General features: G+C 44.3%; 1 protein-coding gene across 2 annotated transcripts in view; it reads left to right on the forward strand.

Annotated features, from left to right (window-relative positions):
• Positions 1-22,456, forward strand: part of LOC145663224 (uncharacterized) — a 154,033-nt gene that overhangs the window by 96,738 nt on the left and 34,839 nt on the right. For both annotated transcript variants that reach the window (XM_081729588.1, XM_081729589.1), the window contains 2 exons: positions 12,220-12,336; positions 21,708-21,785. In XM_081729588.1, the coding sequence (XP_081585714.1) occupies positions 12,220-12,336; positions 21,708-21,785 (195 nt within the window). The remainder of the gene's footprint in view (positions 1-12,219; positions 12,337-21,707; positions 21,786-22,456) is intronic.

Here is a 22,456-nt window from a genome sequence, read left to right on the forward strand (position 1 = left end):
CTATCTTTTTTTTTAATTTACAGTTCATTTCGAAGGTATTTAGAAATGACTATCCCTAAGGAGGGTATGGGGAAGTAATGCCCCCATTTCTTGCAAATGAGGTACCATTAAGAAATCTATGCTTCGAAAAAAAACTATTCACCAAATTTCACTAATTATCAAATTTTATACTTAAAGGAAGAGAGTAAACATGCCTTACAAATACTATATATATATATATATATATATATATATATATATATATATATATATATATATATATATATATATATATATATATATATATATATATATACAGCGAAACCTGTCTATGCTGGCCAACATTGGTTTCATTGAAAAGTGGCCAACTTACAGAAAATAAGTGTGATTCGTGTATTTTTAGAATAAGATTTCTAGTATTACTTGGTTGTTAATAAGCAATGACACGATAGCTAATTTAAAATAATGTATATAGATTAATCATTTAACTACTTTTTGTTGATGAGCTACAAGTATTTCCCTTGGAGCAAAAGATGTTTTGAGAAATGTTAAGGGAATTCATATTTCAAAACCTCCACTACCTTTTGACAAGAAGTCATGTGCTAATATTTGAGAATTGAGATGGTTAGCTTTAGCCTTGAGAATTTTCCAAAATTACTAAAGCTTCCCACTGATGAACGGAGCTGATAGGCTGTAGCTAATGATTTGAAATGAAATGAAATGAAATCTTTGAGTTTTACGTCCCACGGTTATGCCGGTTAGGCTAAAGGAGACGGTGATTATGAGAGATGAGTGAAATGGTGGAATGAAGAAAGTGGGAGGAAACGGGAGAACCCCGAGAAAACCCACGAACACGGTGTTTGTCCACCACAAAGTTCACTTGGCGGGGGCTGGGATCGAACCCGGGACCCCAAGCACCAGAGGTGAACGCTCTACCACTGAGCCACCGCGCCCCCTAGCTAATGATTTTACCAAAACAGATAGGGTAAACATATACGTGCAATCATTTCCGGAATTCCTGTACGTGCTTTTTCTTATTCAAGTCTTCCTTTCCCAACCCTTTATCAGGGTAGTATTCTGGCTTTTGACTTCCAAGAACAAATCGTGGGAATCTATGCTTCTTTGTCTCCACTTACAAATACAGAACATCTGCTTCGCGTATGTGAATACGAAACAGTTAAGAAAAACAACAAAATGGTACTTTGCGTGGCCAAGATATGCAGGTAAACTTATCATTATCATCATAGGGTAAACATTGCTTCAATGTGGCCAACTTCCAAGATAGACAGGTGGCCAAGTTGACAGGTTTTACTATATATATATATATACACATTGTGGCCCATTTTAATCTTTCCACGGAAATATCTCAAGAACGGTTGAACATAAATAAACTGAACAAAAACAAATAAGAAACACCATGGGACAAATCGAATGATGATATCGGGGTGCCCCCAGGGCCGCTCTTCAAGTGGTCCCGAGGCCAACTTAAAAATTTTAAATGGAAACATGGGGCGAGTGACACTTCATTCGATAGATCTTTAAAAACTAAAAGACGATGTGGCAAACGGTTTTTCATATATGTCACCGTTTCAAAATGACCGCCAAAATATGTTACCTATATCAGATAAACGTTCAGTATCACTAACATGAAAACGGTTGAAAATAATAGCGGATGAACAGAATACAACTCCTATAGGAAATCACAGAGGGTATTATTCATTTCACGCCTCGAGAATGATCCTATGGAGAAAAAGATTATTAAAGTATAAGTGATAATGCTAAAGAGGAACTCTAATTCTTAGAAAATTATATTTCCGATCTCCTTCCGTAAGGGGTAAAGCGGAAATGAATGGTAAAATTTCAAATGAAAACCCCCACATTTACTTGCAATAGGTATGGTTTATCTGGAACACTTGGTTGAGTTGATTTTGGGTTTAATGTCTCATTCAGCAGCGAGGCTATATGAGATGTGGACCTACTGATTAACGTGCAATCCGAACTACACTTGCTCCCGCCGGGAATCGAACCCGGGTCTCCCACGCCAAAGGCGCGTACGCTAACCGCTTAGCCACGGAGGAGCTCCTGAAACACTTGGGGTATACAAGTGACTGGTACTGTAATGAACCAATATTCTGCAGACGACTTTTGAGAAAACCAACGTTTCTACACATTGTTCTAAAATTACATTGTTCGACAAATTGGTTTCGCATTTCAGTTGATTCATTTTGCACAAATTATTTCCTGCAATCAAAATGGAAGGTACCGTTTAACAAGAATTTTACCTACTTTTATCCATTACAGACATATATCTCGTAAAAAACATGTATCAGATAATTTTGTTGTGTAGATACAATTTGCAAAAACTAAGGTTCTCGTTTGGAATTTCACTATTCCTTCCCGTCCCCTTCACCCACTTATCGTTGGACCGTTTTCTAGGAATTATATTTCCTCCTTTGTATTATGGCACCTTTACCCTAATCATCTTCTCCTCCGTTGCAACATTTTCGAGCCGTGGAATGATAAATACCCTCTGTGATTTCCTATAGGAGTTTTGTTCTGTTCTTCAACCGCTTTCATATTAGTGGTACTGGCCGTTTTATCTGATACAGGCAAGATGTCTTGGCGGCCATTTTGAAAACGGTGGCCCATATGAACAATGTTTTGTCACAACGTTGTTTAGTGTATGAAGACCTATCGAACGAGGTATCACGTGACCCATATTTTCATATAAAATTTTTAAGTTGGACCTGGGCTAAGATGAAAGACGGCCCTGGGGGCACCTTGAAAACATTATTCGATTTGCCCCACGACTTTCCTATTTGAGTTTTTTTGGTTGATTTATGTTCAACCGTTTCCATATTAATGCTACTGGACGTTTATGTGATACAGGTAACATATTTTGGCGGCCATTTTGAACACGGTGACCGATATGGAAAATCTTTTGCCACATCGCTTCTTAGTTTTTAAAGATATATCGAATGAAATGTCACTCGCCACATGTTTCCATTAAATATTTTAAATTTAGCCCCGGGCCCGCTTGAAAAGAGGCTTTGGGGGCATCTCGACATCGCCGTTCGATTTGCCCCATGGTATTTCCTATTTGAGTTTTTGTTCAGTTTATTTATGCTCAAACATTTCGAGATATTTCCGTGGAAAGATTAAAATGGGCCACCCTGTATATATAATGTGTGTGCCTACTCCGCCACTGGTTTAACGTCCCGTTCAGCAGCGAGGCTATATGAAAAAAGGCATGTGTGTCACGAATTGATGCTAGAATCTTCCTACAAACTACGTTCATCGTCCGTTTCAAAAGCATCGTAGTCTAGATTATTTATTATTTTCGTAATTTCTCGGGGCGAAAATACGCCACTATCATAAGAACCACGACTTGTCGCGTTGGTATTCATAGCCAAAAGCTCAACTAAAAAGAAGAAGGAATAATAAGCAAACTACAAGAGGGATGTGAAACAACCATACACACTTCCACTGGCTAATAGAAAAGGGGAAAACAAAAATAGCTACATGTTTTTGCCTTTTGAGTACTCATATCTTTTTGGGAATATATACTTGACACATGTTATTTAATCTACGCAACACGTGACCTGTACGCATGAAGGTGAAAAATATTCGTGAAAAGTAAACAGAAGGGACTAGTTGTTGCTGCTGGAACTGACCTTGATAGGTACTAACTAAACGTCTTGTAACAAGAGGGCAACTAATTACCCATGGGTCTCTTACAGCTATACAGCGAGCTGTGTGCGTTCTGAGTCACTCCAGTCTGGCTGTGTTTGCGAAAATATTGTTTACTTTTCTTGCCTTGGGGCAAGGATTAAGAAGGCACCCTTGCACACCTTAGGGAGTGGGACGGAGCAACGTAAAATGATCGAAAGACGACCGATGTTAATATAAAGCTAATAGTTTCGAGCAGTGGCGTATACTGGTTTGAAAGCATGGGCTACCACTGACCTTGAATATTATTATTCTTATTAATGATGATAATAGAAATAATAATAATAATAATAATAATTAAATTTGCATAACAATGAACAAAAAGTGGTTGTGTGTTTTTTTTTTGAACATTTGTTTTGAGACCATTAATGTTTTCCAACGTAAATGAAATTCCACCATACATTTGCGCAGTTCTCGTGGATTACATTCGTAAAACGTTAATTTTTAAAATTGTAAGTTCCATCAAAAGTCGCCTCTGTTACTGACGTTGGTTGTCATTCCTTAACAGTCTTCGCAAAAGTTCTGAGTATAGTAACGTAATGCAAAAATGCAGACAGTCATTATAATTGTTATGTTTATTATCGCTACCTAAATCACAAATTTTTGCGTTAACAAACTATTCTCAGGGCCTTTTCTTGCGGAGGTCTTTTGACTGAGGCTATTTTAATGAGGGGCGTTTTATTCGGGCCCTTTTACTCAGGCCCTTTTGTTGTGGAGACATTTTGACGCCGGGCCGTTTGACTTAGGCCCTTTTATAGCGGGCTAATTTTCGACAAAGGCCCGTTTGACGCAGGTCCTTTTGACTTGGACCATTTTATCGAGTGACCCTTTAACTCAGGCTCTTTTTATGAGGGGCATTTTGATTCGGTTCCTTTTGACAAGGGCCCGTTTGATGAGAGGCGTTTTGATTCGGACTTCACTCGCGCCCTTTTGTTGCGGAGACCATTTGACCCGGGCTCTTTGACGCGGTGCCATTTGACTCAGGGGCCGCGGTGGCTCAGTGGTAGAGCGTTCACCTCTACTGCTTGGGATCCCGGGTTCGATCCCAGCCCACGCCAATTGAACTTTGTGGTGGACAAAAACCGTGGCGTGGGTTTTCACCCGGGCTCGTTTGACGCAGAGCCTTTTGACTTGGGTCATTTTGTCGTGGGACCCGTTTGACCGGGCTCTATTTATAAGGGGCGTTTTGATTCGGCTCCTTTCGATTCGGGATTTTTTAATCTGGGGCCGTTTGACTCGGGCTCTTTTGCTGCGGGCCCCTTCTCTTCTAGGCCCGTTTGACGCAGGGCCTCTTTACTTGGGTCATTTTATCGAGGGACCCTTTAACCCGTGCTCTTTTTATGAGGGGCACTTTGATTCGGCTCCTTTTGTCCAGGGCCCGTTTGATGAACGGCGTTTTGATTCGGGACTTCACTCGCGCCATTTTTATTGCGGAGACCATTTGACCGGGCTCATTGACGCGGTGCCGTTTGACTCAGGGGCCGCGGTGGCTCAGTAGTAGAGCGTTCACCTCTGCTACTTGGGATCCCGGGTTCGATCCCAGCCCACGCCAATTAAACTTTGTGGGGGACAAACGACCTTGCGTGTGTTTTCACCCGGGCTCGTTTGACGCAGGGCCTTTTGACTTGGGTCATTTTGTCGTGGGATCCGTTTGACCGGGCTTTATTTGAGTGGCGTTTCGATTCGGTTCCGTTCGATTCGGGATCTTTTAACCCGGGGCCGTTTGACTCGGGCCTTTTGCAGCGGGCCCCTTTTCTTCTATGCCCGTTTGACCCAGGGCCTTTTGACTTGGGTCATTTTATCGAGGGACCCTTTAACCCGGGCTCTTTTTATCAGAGTCATTTTGATTCTTCTCCTTTTGACCAGGGCCAGTTTGAGGAGGGGCGTTTTGATTCGGGGCTTCACTAGCGCCCTTTTGTTGCGGAGACTATTTGACCCGGGCTCTTTGACGCGGTGCTATTTGACTCAGGGGCCGCGGTGGCTCAGTGGTAGAGCGTTCACCTCTGCAGCTTGGGATCCCGGGTTCGATCTCAGCCCACGCCAATTGAAATTTGTGGTTGACAAACACCTTTGTGTGGGTTTTCACCCGAGCTCGTTTGACGCAGGGCCTTTTGACTTACTATCCATTTCATAAAGATAGGCCCCTGACTTGGCGGTGCTACCGTGACGTCCAGTCAAAACTTATATTACATTGTAGTACCTCGATGGAATTGTTGGAATGTTGTCTTTTCAGTGCTTAAGACATACAAATTTTCTTTGTACTGTGTACTGAGAAAAAAATAGAAATAAATGAAAAATTGGTATTTTTTCGTACTTTTTTGGTAAATCAATGTTTATAGGACTATATCTTGGAAAGGAGATAACATGAAATAATTTCCTGTGCACGATATGTAGATGCATATATTACCTGTAAGTTCTGAAAATTTCATTACTCAACACGTAGTAATTTTCTTGTTATTCAGTAAAAAGTGAGACACCATTATCTCTGAATTGCTGCGGTGTATTAACAATCTGAAAAAACCTTTAGAAAGATATTAAAGTATCTTTTTCAACCAAACTGTTTTAACTTGCTTTAAAAAATAAACAATCACAAATATGACATTATGATTTTCTCAGCTTTGCGTCCTTCGCTATCGCAGTTTATACGGAGTGCTACGTTGCCACATTTTCCTTTTGCGTATACACTCTCAGACGAACGGGTATTTAAACTTGTCACGCACACTGTCCGACACTTTTAAGAGATATTTCTAAAATTTTGTCTCCACAGATTTTAAAACAATTTCTTAGATATTAACAGGATATACAGTAAATGTGCCAAATGTTCAAAATTAGAAAAGCGAACTCTTATTTTGTTTCGATTTGCATGTGATGGCCCTCGAAACTTTGTTGCTTTTTGTCACTTTTTAACTTACTGCACGCAGTACAAAATACACTTCCACAGAAACAAATACAAGCACAAACTTTATTATACGATACAACCTTAGTTAATATAGCCTATAATATTGAGTTTACACTTCACAGAAAATCTGTTTTCAGATCTAGGAGTCCCAGTACTTCTCTTTAGTGTTGCACATTTCGAGGCACTTTCCCACTCCAAGTCCAACTTTATATATCAGGCAATAAACCAGGGATGCAAATAAGCAACAAAAGTTTACTCGCCCAAGAAAGAAGTTACTAGCCCACATCACATAATAAAACTAATTTACTTCCGTATGATATTAAATACTCGCCCGCACCGATGAAGCACACGCCCAGGGCGAGTGGTTATTTGCATCCCTGCAATAAACGCTAATATTTATTAAAAACGTCCTTTCACTTTGCGGATGCTACGTACTTCTAGTCTGGATTCCACGTTTATCAGTAGGTCCACGTCTCATATAGCCTCATTGCTGAACAGGACGTTCAATTCAAAATCAACTTTTTTTTTAACTATAAAACTTCATCGGTAAAAACATCCGAAACACTTTATATGTGGAATACTCTGTAGATAGCCCATCATTTTGATCAATTCCCGGGACACCACCTAACAGGGGTTTTGCGTTTACTTGAATTTTATGGCTCCAAGCTACATCAAAATCTGTCTTTGAATAGGAACGACACGTTTTTTTCTTTCTTTCCCGGCGCAGCCTCAGGTTTACTTGAAACAGAGAGACTATATTGTTCACTCCGAGTTGGAGTCATTCATCAGTTCTGCAATTTCATTATCGCTAAAAAATTTTCCTGTTCTTTTTGTAATACCACCGCTCGTAAAGGAATAAGTGTGTATATATAAGTGTGTAAGTTTTTGACGCCTACGAACCGAAAGGAAGTGTCGAAGACGCAATCAGTGCGACGTGATTAAACGCAAATACAGCCCTCGTCAGCTACTCATTGCATTGTTTTCTTTCGTTGAAAGAAAGCAAAGGACCCATTCTGTGTTACTATACATTCGGCAGGGGAATTCATCGCAGAACTTGGGTGAACACGTGATTGCCAAGGCTACATTTCTTTTTATCCTTTAATATGTTCGTAAGCAGAAAAGTATGTATACTGATAGATCTTGAGGTAGAAATGGAGCCATTGTTAATAAGTGTTCAGGAAGATAGCAGGAGCAGCGATGAGTCAACAAACACATTACGAAAGTAAATGAAGTAAATAGATTAAGAGATGAGTTTTTGCATGTTTTACTTCAACGTTTTATTTCGATTACATTGAGATGTGTAATGCATTATTACTATTTTTATGATGTTGTGAAAGGTTATAATAAATACTTTTTTCTATTACATTCTTATGAAGTAGGCTTCGCGCTACAGGCTTCCTGAACGCGACAACACTGTACGACAGCGGTGCCGCACTTCCACTTACTGTATGCTGTTTCTTCATATAAGCGCGGGGAATTTAAAGATCGGGCTGCAACATGGCTCACCGCTTAACGCAGAGAATATGTTGAAGTAAAAATTTTTTTTAAAAAAATAAATACTGTACCAACTAAACGTTTTTTTGTTAATAGTTTCAAATATTTGGAACACTAGACTTCCAAATATTCGAACAGTGTTTTGTACGTTTCTCTACCTACCATGGTAAAGGAGATCAGAGCGTCGTACATTTGTTTTAATTACACAAAAAGTATCAAGTGATGAAAATTGAACTTTTCACAACTTACAGTTAATGGATGCATCTACATATTGTACACAGGAAATTATTTCACGTGATCTCTTTTCTCAGATATAGTCCTATAAACATCGCTCTACCAAAAGAGTACGAAAAAATACGCACTTTTTCATTAATTTTTATTTTTTTCTCACTACATAGTACAAAGAAAATTTTTATGTCTCAAGAATTGAAAAGACAACATTCCAGCAATTCCAATGAGGTACGACAGTGCAATATAAGTTTTGACTGAACGTCACGGCAGCACCACGAAGTCAGGGGCCTATCTTTATGAAATGGATAGTAGGTCATTTTGTCGTAGAACCCTTTTGACCCGGGCTCTTTTATGAAGGGCCTTTTGACTCGGGCCCGTTTGACTCGGGACCTTTTGTAGCGGGACCCTTTTTATCCTGGGCCCGTTTGACTTGGGTCATTTTGTCGTGGGACCCGTTTGACCGGGCTCTATTTATGAGGGGCATTTTGATTCGGTTCCTTTTGATTCGGGCCCTTTTAATCCGGGGCCGTTTGACTTCGGCCCTTTTGCAGCAGGCCCCTTTTTCTCCTGGGCCCGTTTGACGCATGGCCTTTTGACTTGAGTCATTTTATAGAGGGAGCCATTAACGCGGGCTCTTTTCATGAAAGGCATTTTGATTAGGCTCCTTTTGACCAGGCCCTGTTTGATGAGGGGCGTTTTGTTTCGGGACTTCACTCGCGCCCTTTTATTGCGGAGACCATTTGACCCGGGCTCTTTGACGCGGTGCTGTTTGACTCAGGGGCCGCGGTGGCTCAGTGGTAGAGCGTTCACCTCTACTGCTTGGGATCCCGGGTTCGATCCCAGCCCACGCCAATTGAACATTATGGTGGACAAACACCTTTGCGTGGGTTTTCACCCGGGCTCGTTTGACGCAGGGCGTTTTGCCGTGGGTCATTTTGTCATGGGACACGTTTGACCCGGGCTCCTTTAATGAGGGGCGTTTTGATTCGTCTCCTATCGACTCGGACCCTTTCAACCGGGAAACATTTGACACAGGGCCGTTTGACTCGGGTCCTTTTGTAACGGACCCCTTTCCCCCGTGCTCGTTTTACGCATGGCCTTTTGACTTGGTCATTTTGTCGTGGGACCCTTTTGACCCGGGCTCTATTTATGAGGGGCGTTTTGATTCGGCTTCTTTCGACCCGGGCCCTTTTGATGAGCTGCATTTCCATTCGGGACTTTTCTCGCATCCTTTTGTTGCGGAGACCTTTTGAATCGGGCCCTTTGGACGCGGGGCCGTTTGAGTCAGGGGAGGCGGTGGCTCATTGGTACAGCGTTCACCTCTGCTGCTTGGGGTCCCGGGTTCGACCCCATCCCACGCCAATTGAACTTTGTGTTAGACAAACACCGTGTGCGTGGGTTTTCTCGGGTTCTCCCGTTTCCTCCCACTTTCTTCATTCCACCATTTCATTCATTACTCATCATCAGCGTCTCCCTTAGGTTAACCGGCATAAACGTGGGACGTAAAACTCAAAGATTTTTCTATATGGGTCTTTGCCCCCCACCCCCCGTTGGAAAAAATTCTGCGGGCGTTAGTGATTATGATGTTGCTTAGTTACTGTATTATAGTGTTTTATACACGGAATAAATACTTCTGTGTTTTATATAATAATGAGAGCCTTCTTTACATTTATTACGGTCCTTGCTTTACGACAGCGAAACATATTCACGTTCAGCGGTAATCAGTTTCCATTTCCAAATAATTACAGTGGGGCGAATGATATAATTCATGCACAGATTTAGGACTTAGGAAACATGTAGTAAATTCCTGAAGAGTGAAAAGCGCTAGTAGCAGTAATTAGCTCAGTCAGTCCCTATAGTTCCTTAGTGAATTACATAAATCTTACAGATGTTGTATCTCTTTCTTTCTCTTCTTCTACATCATGTCTGGAGATTAGTGTTTGGACAAATAAGCTAAAGTGGCAATTTTAAAAAGTAAGATGATCTACCCTGTAAGTGACAGATGTTGTGGTGTTTAACTCAACATATAAGGCAATAAATTGAAAAAAAAAAAGATGACAGCGCACTGAAGCTTGAAATCTGTGCCTTTACTCTCTATACCTACGTTATTTCCCTAGTCAAAATAAAACTCTTCAAAATTAATCACAAATTCTTATGCAACCATCCCTTCCTTAGAGTACTGCGCAGTCACATACCCGTCACGGCGATGTAAAGGCACTTTTGGCGACGAGGATACAATAATATATTTAATGTATGTCTTACATCTAATACGATACAATATCATCTCACTTGGACTCCTCATAACTTTGTTAAAACTAAGGCATGTAATAAACTTAATTTACTCAAACTAACCGGGGCGGCTCAATGATAGGGCGTTCACTTCTAGTCTATGGGGCTCTTGGTTCGATCCCAGCTCGCATCAAGTGAGCTTTCTGGTGGTCCAACACTTTGTGTGTGACTTTTCTCGAGGTTCTCCCGTTTCCTCCTAGTTTCTTTATTCCAGCATTTCATCCATTTCTCATGATCACCGTCTCCTTTAGAATCTCTTTAGGTGTAGGTAAAATAAAGAAAAAAGTTAAATTTGGCAACAAAATGGCGCCAAAACCATTTCTGTAAGCTAGATAAATAAATAAACCAATATGAGTTTTCAAAGTTGTAGTCCTCTTTGATACACCTTATATATACTACCCACATGGGGTTCGCTGAAGGACGTTAAGGAGTCACTACAAAATTTTAAATAGCAATCCCCATCGTGCAGTACCTCCTTTGAAAGCTAATGATTCATAAGACCAGTTCTGGAAACTGCTTGTCGCTATCGTGTCTCTATCCATCATGGCGGCCATCCGTAAGTACGGTCGAAGTACTCGTAGTTACTTAACGTAACCCCTTAGGCCCCCCTCATGGGTGATTTTCCTTATTAGAATAATGTTGTTTTCAGTGTCCCTTCAAGGTTACAAAAGGTTTAATGTTTCTATCTGCTTTGGTTTCTTCAGGAGACGGGCCTTAGTGTTATGCGTGGAATGCGCTGTATATTTTTAAATACGTGAGATAATTGATGGATAAGAATGTGAGGGGGGAGGGGAGAAAAAACGGAAGAACTCAGAGAAGACCCACGGACAGGATATTGTCCAACAAACTCACGTTGGGGGGAATCGCAGATATGAGGCTCTGTCGATGCTGTAAAAACAATTCGCAATCATACCCATTAACATACATATTTAAAAGTGGAATTTGAAACGGACACAAAAACTAACCTGGTTTCGTTTATTCTATATTTCATAAAGTGCGGGCTATGGAGAGTTTTGAAAATGAATTAGTATTTGTTAAAACGACGTCAGTCACAACTTTGACAATTCTCATTTTTTCTGTTTTTCAGAATCTACATGGATGAAAGCAGTGGTGTATTTACGATTTTGTTTTGGGTGGGGCTTTGCTAACTTTATTCCTGGAAATGTGAAAATTCAACAAGATATTTTTTTTTGTTTACTTTAAAATAGTACACAAAATTTCGGGGAGGGCTTAAGCCCGGAAGTTCCCCTTAAATACGCCACTGGATACAAGTATTATTTACTGTCTAAGCATTGTATTTAGTGTATAAATTGTGTGTTTTTCGGAGACTATGTGAAGACATGTGAAATCTTTCGTGCTTGAAGACATCTGAAATCGGTAAGTCTCTCGATGGAGTTGAATCATGTGAGCGAAGTTGGGAATAGTTCCCCTCTTTCGTATGACTTGCAAAACAAACTCTTTTATTTAATGACTATACGCTTTCTATGATTCCTTTATATTGTAACAGTTTGATAAAAGTTTGCTAAATTATTCTCTTTTTTTTAAAAAAGAAAAAGAACGAAAGATAGCAATATTGTTAGGTTGTTTTCTAATTTCAGGTTATCGGACGAGGCAACCAACCAGGAATTACCCAAAAATAATGAAACCCAGGCTAAGCCCATTGCTACACCTCCGAGAGGCCATAAGAGCAGAATACTACGTGATGAAAAACAAAGGTAATAGCATACAATATTCATAGTTTCATGTGTTATATGCGGTTTATTGTCTTGTACCACTACACACACACACACAAAAAGTGTTAAATCAAGGCAATTTTGAGAGAGACCAATCGTCCGAGCATTACTATCATTTTATTATCAGGGATCACACAAGCCCGGTTTGAAAATAGCACATCGATGGTGTTAAAGGACTATATGGTTGATTGCTTGCACGGATATTACAAACATCTAAATCCTGACTTGAGCATTTTTATTAGCTTTCACCTTCAGTTAGACCCTATGAGCAAAACTTTACTCGGTCTATTTCACATTTATACAAAATAACAAATAACGCATTATATTTCTTCAATCTTTGATGCAAATAGTTTGGCGTTCATAGGAAATTTTGTGATAATATCTTCATGAGCAAAAGTGCAACTTACCTTAAGAAAAACCATGTCGTCACTATCGAGAATGCTCTATTTGGTAGCCCTGCACCTGGGCAATTGCCCGACAGCGAAGCTTCCACTGTAGGAGACTGGGATGCAGTGTACTCATGTCAAGCCGCAACCACTCCTGCTGACAGGATTCCCATAGCACTTTAACGGTGTGGGGTCTCCTGTGAGACAAGGCACGTTTCAGGAAGTCGAAGGCCCAAAAGCCCATCGGTGAGTGCTGTATTTGATGGCCCTGCACCTGAGCAATTGCCGGACAGCGAAGCTTCCACTGTAGGGGACTGGGATGCAGTGTAGTCATGTCAAGCCGCAACCACTCCTCCTGACAGGCTTTCCATAGCCCTTCAACGGTGTGGGGTCTCCTGTGAGACAAGGCACGTTTCAGGAAGTCGAAGGCCCAAAAGCCCATCGGTGAGTGCTGTATTTGATGGCCCTGCACCTGAGCAATTGCCGGACAGCGAAGCTTCCACTGTAGGGGACTGGGATGCAGTGTAGTCATGTCAAGCCGCAACCACTCCTCCTGACAGGCTTTCCATAGCCCTTCAACGGTGTGGGGTCTCCTGTGAGACAAGGCACGTTTCAGGAAGTCAGAGGGCGCAAAAGCCCATCGGTGAGTGCTGTATTTGATGGCCCTGCACCTGAGCAATTGCCGGACAGCGAAGCTTCCACTGTAGGGGACTGGGATGCAGTGTAGTCATGTCAAGCCGCAACCACTCCTCCTGACAGGCTTTCCATAGCCCTTCAACGGTGTGGGGTCTCCTGTGAGACAAGGCACGTTTCAGGAAGTCAGAGGGCGCAAAAGCCCATCGGTGAGTGCTGTATTTGATGGCCCTGCACCTGAGCAATTGTCGGACAGCGAAGCTTCCACTGTAGGGGACTGGGATGCAGTGTAGTCATGTCAAGCCGCAACCACTCCTCCTGACAGGCTTTCCATAGCCCTTCAACGGTGTGGGGTCTCCTGTGAGACAAGGCACGTTTCAGGAAGTCAGAGGGCGCAAAAGCCCATCGGTGAGTGCTGTATTTGATGGCCCTGCACCTGAGCAATTGCCGGACAGCGAAGCTTCCACTGTAGGGGACTGGGATGCAGTGTAGTCATGTCAAGCCGCAACCACTCCTCCTGACAGGCTTTCCATAGCCCTTCAACGGTGTGGGGTCTCCTGTGAGACAAGGCACGTTTCAGGAAGTCAGAGGGCGCAAAAGCCCATCGGTGAGTGCTGTATTTGATGGCCCTGCACCTGAGCAATTGCCGGACAGCGAAGCTTCCACTGTAGGGGACTGGGATGCAGTGTAGTCATGTCAAGCCGCAACCACTCCTCCTGACAGGCTTTCCATAGCCCTTCAACGGTGTGGGGTCTCCTGTGAGACAAGGCACGTTTCAGGAAGTCAGAGGGCGCAAAAGCCCATCGGTGAGTGCTGTATTTGATGGCCCTGCACCTGAGCAATTGCCGGACAGCGAAGCTTCCACTGTAGGGGACTGGGATGCAGTGTAGTCATGTCAAGCCGCAACCACTCCTCCTGACAGGCTTTCCATAGCCCTTCAACGGTGTGGGGTCTCCTGTGAGACAAGGCACGTTTCAGGAAGTCAGAGGGCGCAAAAGCCCATCGGTGAGTGCTGTATTTGATGGCCCTGCACCTGGGCAATTGCCCGACAGCGAAGTTTCCACTGTAGGAGACTGGGATGCCGTGTAGTCATGTCAAGCCGCAACCACTCCTCCTGACAGGCTTTCCATAGCCCTTCAACGGTGTGGGGTCTCCTGTGAGACAAGGCACGTTTCAGGAAGTCAGAGGGCGCAAAAGCCCATCGGTGAGTGCTGTATTTGATGGCCCTGCACCTGAGCAATTGCCGGACAGCGAAGCTTCCACTGTAGGGGACTGGGATGCAGTGTAGTCATGTCAAGCCGCAACCACTCCTCCTGACAGGCTTTCCATAGCCCTTCAACGGTGTGGGGTCTCCTGTGAGACAAGGCACGTTTCAGGAAGTCAGAGGGCGCAAAAGCCCATCGGTGAGTGCTGTATTTGATGGCCCTGCACCTGGGCAATTGCCCGACAGCGAAGTTTCCACTGTAGGAGACTGGGATGCAGTGTAGTCATGTCAAGCCGCAACCACTCCTCCTGACAGGCTTTCCATAGCCCTTCAACGGTGTGGGGTCTCCTGTGAGACAAGGCACGTTTCAGGAAGTCAGAGGGCGCAAAAGCCCATCGGTGAGTGCTGTATTTGATGGCCCTGCACCTGAGCAATTGCCGGACAGCGAAGCTTCCACTGTAGGGGACTGGGATGCAGTGTAGTCATGTCAAGCCGCAACCACTCCTCCTGACAGGCTTTCCATAGCCCTTCAACGGTGTGGGGTCTCCTGTGAGACAAGGCACGTTTCAGGAAGTCAGAGGGCGCAAAAGCCCATCGGTGAGTGCTGTATTTGATGGCCCTGCACCTGAGCAATTGCCGGACAGCGAAGCTTCCACTGTAGGGGACTGGGATGCAGTGTAGTCATGTCAAGCCGCAACCACTCCTCCTGACAGGCTTTCCATAGCCCTTCAACGGTGTGGGGTCTCCTGTGAGACAAGGCACGTTTCAGGAAGTCAGAGGGCGCAAAAGCCCATCGGTGAGTGCTGTATTTGATGGCCCTGCACCTGAGCAATTGCCGGACAGCGAAGCTTCCACTGTAGGGGACTGGGATGCAGTGTAGTCATGTCAAGCCGCAACCACTCCTCCTGACAGGCTTTCCATAGCCCTTCAACGGTGTGGGGTCTCCTGTGAGACAAGGCACGTTTCAGGAAGTCAGAGGGCGCAAAAGCCCATCGGTGAGTGCTGTATTTGATGGCCCTGCACCTGAGCAATTGCCGGACAGCGAAGCTTCCACTGTAGGAGACTGGGATGCAGTGTAGTCATGTCAAGCCGCAACCACTCCTCCTGACAGGCTTTCCATAGCCCTTCAACGGTGTGGGGTCTCCTGTGAGACAAGGCACGTTTCAGGAAGTCGAAGGCCCAAAAGCCCATCGGTGAGTGCTGTATTTGATGGCCCTGCACCTGAGCAATTGCCGGACAGCGAAGCTTCCACTGTAGGGGACTGGGATGCAGTGTAGTCATGTCAAGCCGCAACCACTCCTCCTGACAGGCTTTCCATAGCCCTTCAACGGTGTGGGGTCTCCTGTGAGACAAGGCACGTTTCAGGAAGTCAGAGGGCGCAAAAGCCCATCGGTGAGTGCTGTATTTGATGGCCCTGCACCTGAGCAATTGCCGGACAGCGAAGCTTCCACTGTAGGGGAGTGGGATGCAGTGTAGTCATGTCAAGCCGCAACCACTCCTCCTGACAGGCTTTCCATAGCCCTTCAACGGTGTGGGGTCTCCTGTGAGACAAGGCACGTTTCAGGAAGTCGAAGGCCCAAAAGCCCATCGGTGAGTGCTGTATTTGATGGCCCTGCACCTGAGCAATTGCCGGACAGCGAAGCTTCCACTGTAGGGGACTGGGATGCAGTGTAGTCATGTCAAGCCGCAACCACTCCTCCTGACAGGCTTTCCATAGCCCTTCAACGGTGTGGGGTCTCCTGTGAGACAAGGCACGTTTCAGGAAGTCAGAGGGCGCAAAAGCCCATCGGTGAGTGCTGTATTTGATGGCCCTGCACCTGAGCAATTGCCGGACAGCGAAGCTTCCACTGTAGGGGACTGGGATGCAGTGTAGTCATGTCAAGCCGCAACCACTCCTCCTGACAGGCTTTCCATAGCCCTTCAACGGTGTGGGGTCTCCTGTGAGACAAGGCACGTTTCAGGAAGTCAGAGGGCGCAAAAGCCCATCGGTGAGTGCTGTATTTGATGGCCCTGCACCTGAGCAATTGCCGGACAGCGAAGCTTCCACTGTAGGGGACTGGGATGCAGTGTAGTCATGTCAAGCCGCAACCACTCCTCCTGACAGGCTTTCCATAGCCCTTCAACGGTGTGGGGTCTCCTGTGAGACAAGGCACGTTTCAGGAAGTCAGAGGGCGCAAAAGCCCATCGGTGAGTGCTGTATTTGATGGCCCTGCACCTGAGCAATTGCCGGACAGCGAAGCTTCCACTGTAGGGGACTGGGATGCAGTGTAGTCATGTCAAGCCGCAACCACTCCTCCTGACAGGCTTTCCATAGCCCTTCAACGGTGTGGGGTCTCCTGTGAGACAAGGCACGTTTCAGGAAGTCAGAGGGCGCAAAAGCCCATCGGTGAGTGCTGTATTTGATGGCCCTGCACCTGGGCAATTGCCCGACAGCGAAGTTTCCACTGTAGGAGACTGGGATGCAGTGTAGTCATGTCAAGCCGCAACCACTCCTCCTGACAGGCTTTCCATAGCCCTTCAACGGTGTGGGGTCTCCTGTGAGACAAGGCACGTTTCAGGAAGTCAGAGGGCGCAAAAGCCCATCGGTGAGTGCTGTATTTGATGGCCCTGCACCTGAGCAATTGCCGGACAGCGAAGCTTCCACTGTAGGGGACTGGGATGCAGTGTAGTCATGTCAAGCCGCAACCACTCCTCCTGACAGGCTTTCCATAGCCCTTCAACGGTGTGGGGTCTCCTGTGAGACAAGGCACGTTTCAGGAAGTCAGAGGGCGCAAAAGCCCATCGGTGAGTGCTGTATTTGATGGCCCTGCACCTGGGCAATTGCCCGACAGCGAAGTTTCCACTGTAGGAGACTGGGATGCAGTGTAGTCATGTCAAGCCGCAACCACTCCTCCTGACAGGCTTTCCATAGCCCTTCAACGGTGTGGGGTCTCCTGTGAGACAAGGCACGTTTCAGGAAATCAGAGGGCGCAAAAGCCCATCGGTGAGTGCTGTATTTGATGGCCCTGCACCTGAGCAATTGCCGGACAGCGAAGCTTCCACTGTAGGGGACTGGGATGCAGTGTAGTCATGTCAAGCCGCAACCACTCCTCCTGACAGGCTTTCCATAGCCCTTCAACGGTGTGGGGTCTCCTGTGAGACAAGGCACGTTTCAGGAAGTCAGAGGGCGCAAAAGCCCATCGGTGAGTGCTGTATTTGATGGCCCTGCACCTGGGCAATTGCCCGACAGCGAAGTTTCCACTGTAGGAGACTGGGATGCAGTGTAGTCATGTCAAGCCGCAACCACTCCTCCTGACAGGCTTTCCATAGCCCTTCAACGGTGTGGGGTCTCCTGTGAGACAAGGCACGTTTCAGGAAGTCAGAGGGCGCAAAAGCCCATCGGTGAGTGCTGTATTTGATGGCCCTGCACCTGAGCAATTGCCGGACAGCGAAGCTTCCACTGTAGGGGACTGGGATGCAGTGTAGTCATGTCAAGCCGCAACCACTCCTCCTGACAGGCTTTCCATAGCCCTTCAACGGTGTGGGGTCTCCTGTGAGACAAGGCACGTTTCAGGAAGTCAGAGGGCGCAAAAGCCCATCGGTGAGTGCTGTATTTGATGGCCCTGCACCTGGGCAATTGCCCGACAGCGAAGTTTCCACTGTAGGAGACTGGGATGCAGTGTAGTCATGTCAAGCCGCAACCACTCCTCCTGACAGGCTTTCCATAGCCCTTCAACGGTGTGGGGTCTCCTGTGAGACAAGGCACGTTTCAGGAAGTCAGAGGGCGCAAAAGCCCATCGGTGAGTGCTGTATTTGATGGCCCTGCACCTGGGCAATTGCCCGACAGCGAAGTTTCCACTGTAGGAGACTGGGATGCAGTGTAGTCATGTCAAGCCGCAACCACTCCTCCTGACAGGCTTTCCATAGCCCTTCAACGGTGTGGGGTCTCCTGTGAGACAAGGCACGTTTCAGGAAGTCAGAGGGCGCAAAAGCCCATCGGTGAGTGCTGTATTTGATGGCCCTGCACCTGAGCAATTGCCGGACAGCGAAGCTTCCACTGTAGGGGACTGGGATGCAGTGTAGTCATGTCAAGCAGCAACCACTCCTCCTGACAGGCTTTCCATAGCCCTTCAACGTTGTGGGGTCTCCTGTGAGACAAGGCACGTTTCAGGAAGTCGATTGCCCAAAAGCCCATCGGTGACGCATCAGGGGACTTCACTGAAATGTCTGAATGGAGTGCCACGAATTTCAGTTTCTGCTCCCATTTGTTGGAGGAAGAAGCGGATTGAGCGCGATGTGTGATTTGAGGCCTTAGTGTAGGGACATGCCCAATATACCTCGCGATCGGGTCAAAGTTTAAGTCGCGGTCGCTACCTAGATGTCTAGGTCGCGATGGATGAAGGGCGCACATAGTGAGGAGGTCGCACACTCGCTCTTAAGTTCTCAGTTTAAGGAGAAATATTGCTGTGACGCATATGAAATTATTCCGTTAGTGCATAAAAATCACTTCGAATCCACATTTTGAAATAGAAAGGACCAGTTTATAAATAAGGATGGACGCGAGACGACATATTAGAAATACCAAAGTCTCGTCTCTTGTTTAGCAAAAATATTTGAGTCTCATCTCCTGTTCATCTCTATTCAATTTTGTGCGAAGAAAATGCCCTCTTTCAGCACTCAGGAGATAAATCGTTTCCCAATAAAATTTAATAAATAAATAAATCAGGTGTGTCTTCAGGTTTCGAGGTGGAGGGGGTATTAACTTCAGCAAATGAAGTTTCGGCACTGTAATTCCATTATTCGACGTTTCCTCCCTATGGATACGTGCTTGTCTTTGCAGGTATTTCTTTACCTTATATCAATAACGAATTTGGAAGAAACCCTTTTTATTAATCTCGGAATTGGGTGGGTGGGTGGAGTTTTAAGCATAGATATGATTAATAGTAGCTTCTTTTTTCTTTAAAAATTCTACAATTTACGGACTTAACCTCAAAAGCCCCCTCCTTGTGACTGCCACTGCCTAAGCTACAGTATAATTCTCAAATAAATAAATATAAATAACTTATCTGACATTCTCATTTCAGTTGCTATTTTCTTCCATTCTTTAGTTAAAACGTGTTTGTTATGATGTTGTTTAAGTTTCTTATTCCACATTGCTGGAATATTCCTCATTGGTTCTATTAATATGTCTTTCATAATCAAATATAATAGCGCAACAAAACATCTCGAGCATAGACACACACAATCCTCTGCAGACGAAATTCTAAACAAAGGAAGACTTTATTCCGTGAAACGCTTCAGGGAGAACCACTGAGAACACGAGCCACAGCGATACTTCCGCTGAACATCGATGTAAAAAGAAATTCAATTGTTCATCATCGCGACTACTAATTCACCCTCGCGGTCGACCTCTAGGTCGCGATGTAGCGTACATCTTCGGCATGCGCTTACTCATTTGAATACATGGGTTTGTGCCAGTATCGAGGGTGCGACCGCCACTTAAACCTAGACCTCGATCACGAGGTATTTTCGGCATGTCCCTACCTTTATTTTGATGCACCCATACACGATTCTTGTCACTCCCGTAGAGATGAGGAATGTCATGGCGATAAACGGGTGTCAGAACGTTAGCCTAATAATATTCCGAATTCATCTTTGGATTTTTGGCTACACGATATATGGCCAGCTTGCCCTGATACAAGTATCCAACAATGATCATGAAACTGTGCAAAACTGTCCTTGCATTTAGTAAACCATCTTTGAAAGTCCCGTGCACCTGTCGATCGATAAACAGTTGCACGTGGCTTGTGACAGTCATTTAGATAAGCATATCCTTGTGCAGTGTTACAACAAACTTGCACTTTTCACCGGCCAGGTATCGCTTATACAGCTTTCGACAGTTGTGCTAGGTTCCTGGATGTGTTTTGCCTAGAGTTTATGAACACGCCCCTTTTGTCGCTTTACCAACCTCAAATCGCGGTAATTGATGATATGCACTGTCTTCAGTGCTGTCTGTAGCCAGTTTGTGATATTCCTCTGTGTTGAGAGGTTCTTCCTGGTCACCAGAGTTCCAGCTTCCCGAATTGTAGATCGTGTGCGGCTAGTGGCAGGATGGGGGTTGGCCTGTTTCTGCCCCAAAGGAATCATCCCACGTTTCGCCTTATCTGCTCCTATCCACGTTCCTTGTACAGTTTGATAATGGCATTATAACTGTAGTTCATATCGGAAAGGGCAGGTATGTAGCCCTCCCAATAAGCACTTATTTTTGGCGGCATTTGTTCTGATATGTACTTACAGTTAATGATCCAAGAAGTCCACACGACTGGCAGCTTCCTCCTCTTCCCGCTTGGAGGTGCTGCACAAGGTGTGTAATTTCGTCACCATAGATCGGAAACAACCTCTGTATTCTCTGTTATTTGTTGCTATGAATTCTTCATGGCATTGCTACCTTGGGCAGCTTGTCAATATACTTCGAATACTCACAGTTTGCGATACGTAACTTGTGGAAATTTACAAATGGGCATTTTTCAAAATCGGGGAGTATTATTTTGCATCAACGACATGTAGCGTATTACAGATAAGAATGCTTACTACATTGTCTGATGTACTAAACAGCGTGACAAACATCTTGGCATTTCAAGGCGGCGCTCCAAGTTCTCTTTTAAATGCTGCTATCAAATGATAGTTCAGCGGTATTGCCACGTTTGTTTTGTACACATCCACGTCTATCCTCTGCCACCTGATCGCGCTGTAGTTCGTCTGTTTAGCTATAGTTACACCGCTTAACACCAGGCAACATCGCGTCAGAGCTTCCGTTTTATTTGTTTAGCTGAAATGCCAAGATGTTTGTCTCAGGCTTTAGTCAGTATTACTCTACACAGCACTAACAAGAAAATCCAAATCATGCATGTTCAGTGTTACAAACTCATACGGATTAAGTATTACAGTACTTTAATCTTTCCATTATTTTGATTACTATTTTGATTCAGTGGAAACGCATTTACAAACACTCAGTAAAAATTTACAGACTCAGCTCAAAGTTAGTATAGATGAAGTTGAAGGCTAATGAAAAACTGCGGATAATTTTTGACGTTTCCTCATACATAGAAAAGGACCGAAAGATTAAAAATAACGAATTGTTCTTATTACAGGGAAGGTGACAGCGCAGCGGTTAATGAAAATGGTGCAAACAAAAAAGTGAACGCAGGCAAATGGAGATGGAGATCCAGGTAGGTAGATATCCACACAGTGTTACATTTGAATCAGCAAAGGCGTTCTTAACAGGATATCTGGTAGTTGGTAGAATGAGTGCTTCAGATAGCCATCTCTTAATAAATAACTATCACTTGTTATTATCCTCAGATAAGACTTTTAGGAGGAAGAGGCAAAATAAGAACAGTTAAAGCTGAAAATAGAACAATAAATAAAAGCCAATAAATCTATTAAAAGATTAAGAATTCATTCAGGAAGATTAAGATTTTTTTTTCATATTGTACCTTGTCATGCTCTTCATGTTTATGAGTTTTAATTGAAAATAAAAGTCATGTAGTACGCATAGGAATGCTCTGATTGCTCGACTATTAGGTGAATGTGTATTCTTACTTGGATAGACAATTCTAAATGTAGCAAACATGCAGCCGGAATGGGCTGAATTATACGTTCGTCAAAAAAAATATTATTAAGAAAGTGACACTTATTCAAAAAAAAATCCTTACAGTATTGTTATTTCAGAATCGACTAGTTATTCAAGGAACACAAAGAGACTAAATTCAACAACAGAAACGCGGATGTCCCACAAAACCATACTTTCTCTTGGTTATAATTGAGCATTCAGCCTAGTAAACACGGAAACTACTCCGTTTAAAAACTAGCGGTTAGAAAGTTCAGTTGTACATTCTTT

Source organism: Thermobia domestica, chromosome 10, assembly GCF_964235325.1.
Source record: "Thermobia domestica chromosome 10, izTheDome1.hap1.1, whole genome shotgun sequence".
Lineage (NCBI taxonomy): Eukaryota > Metazoa > Arthropoda > Insecta > Zygentoma > Lepismatidae > Thermobia > Thermobia domestica.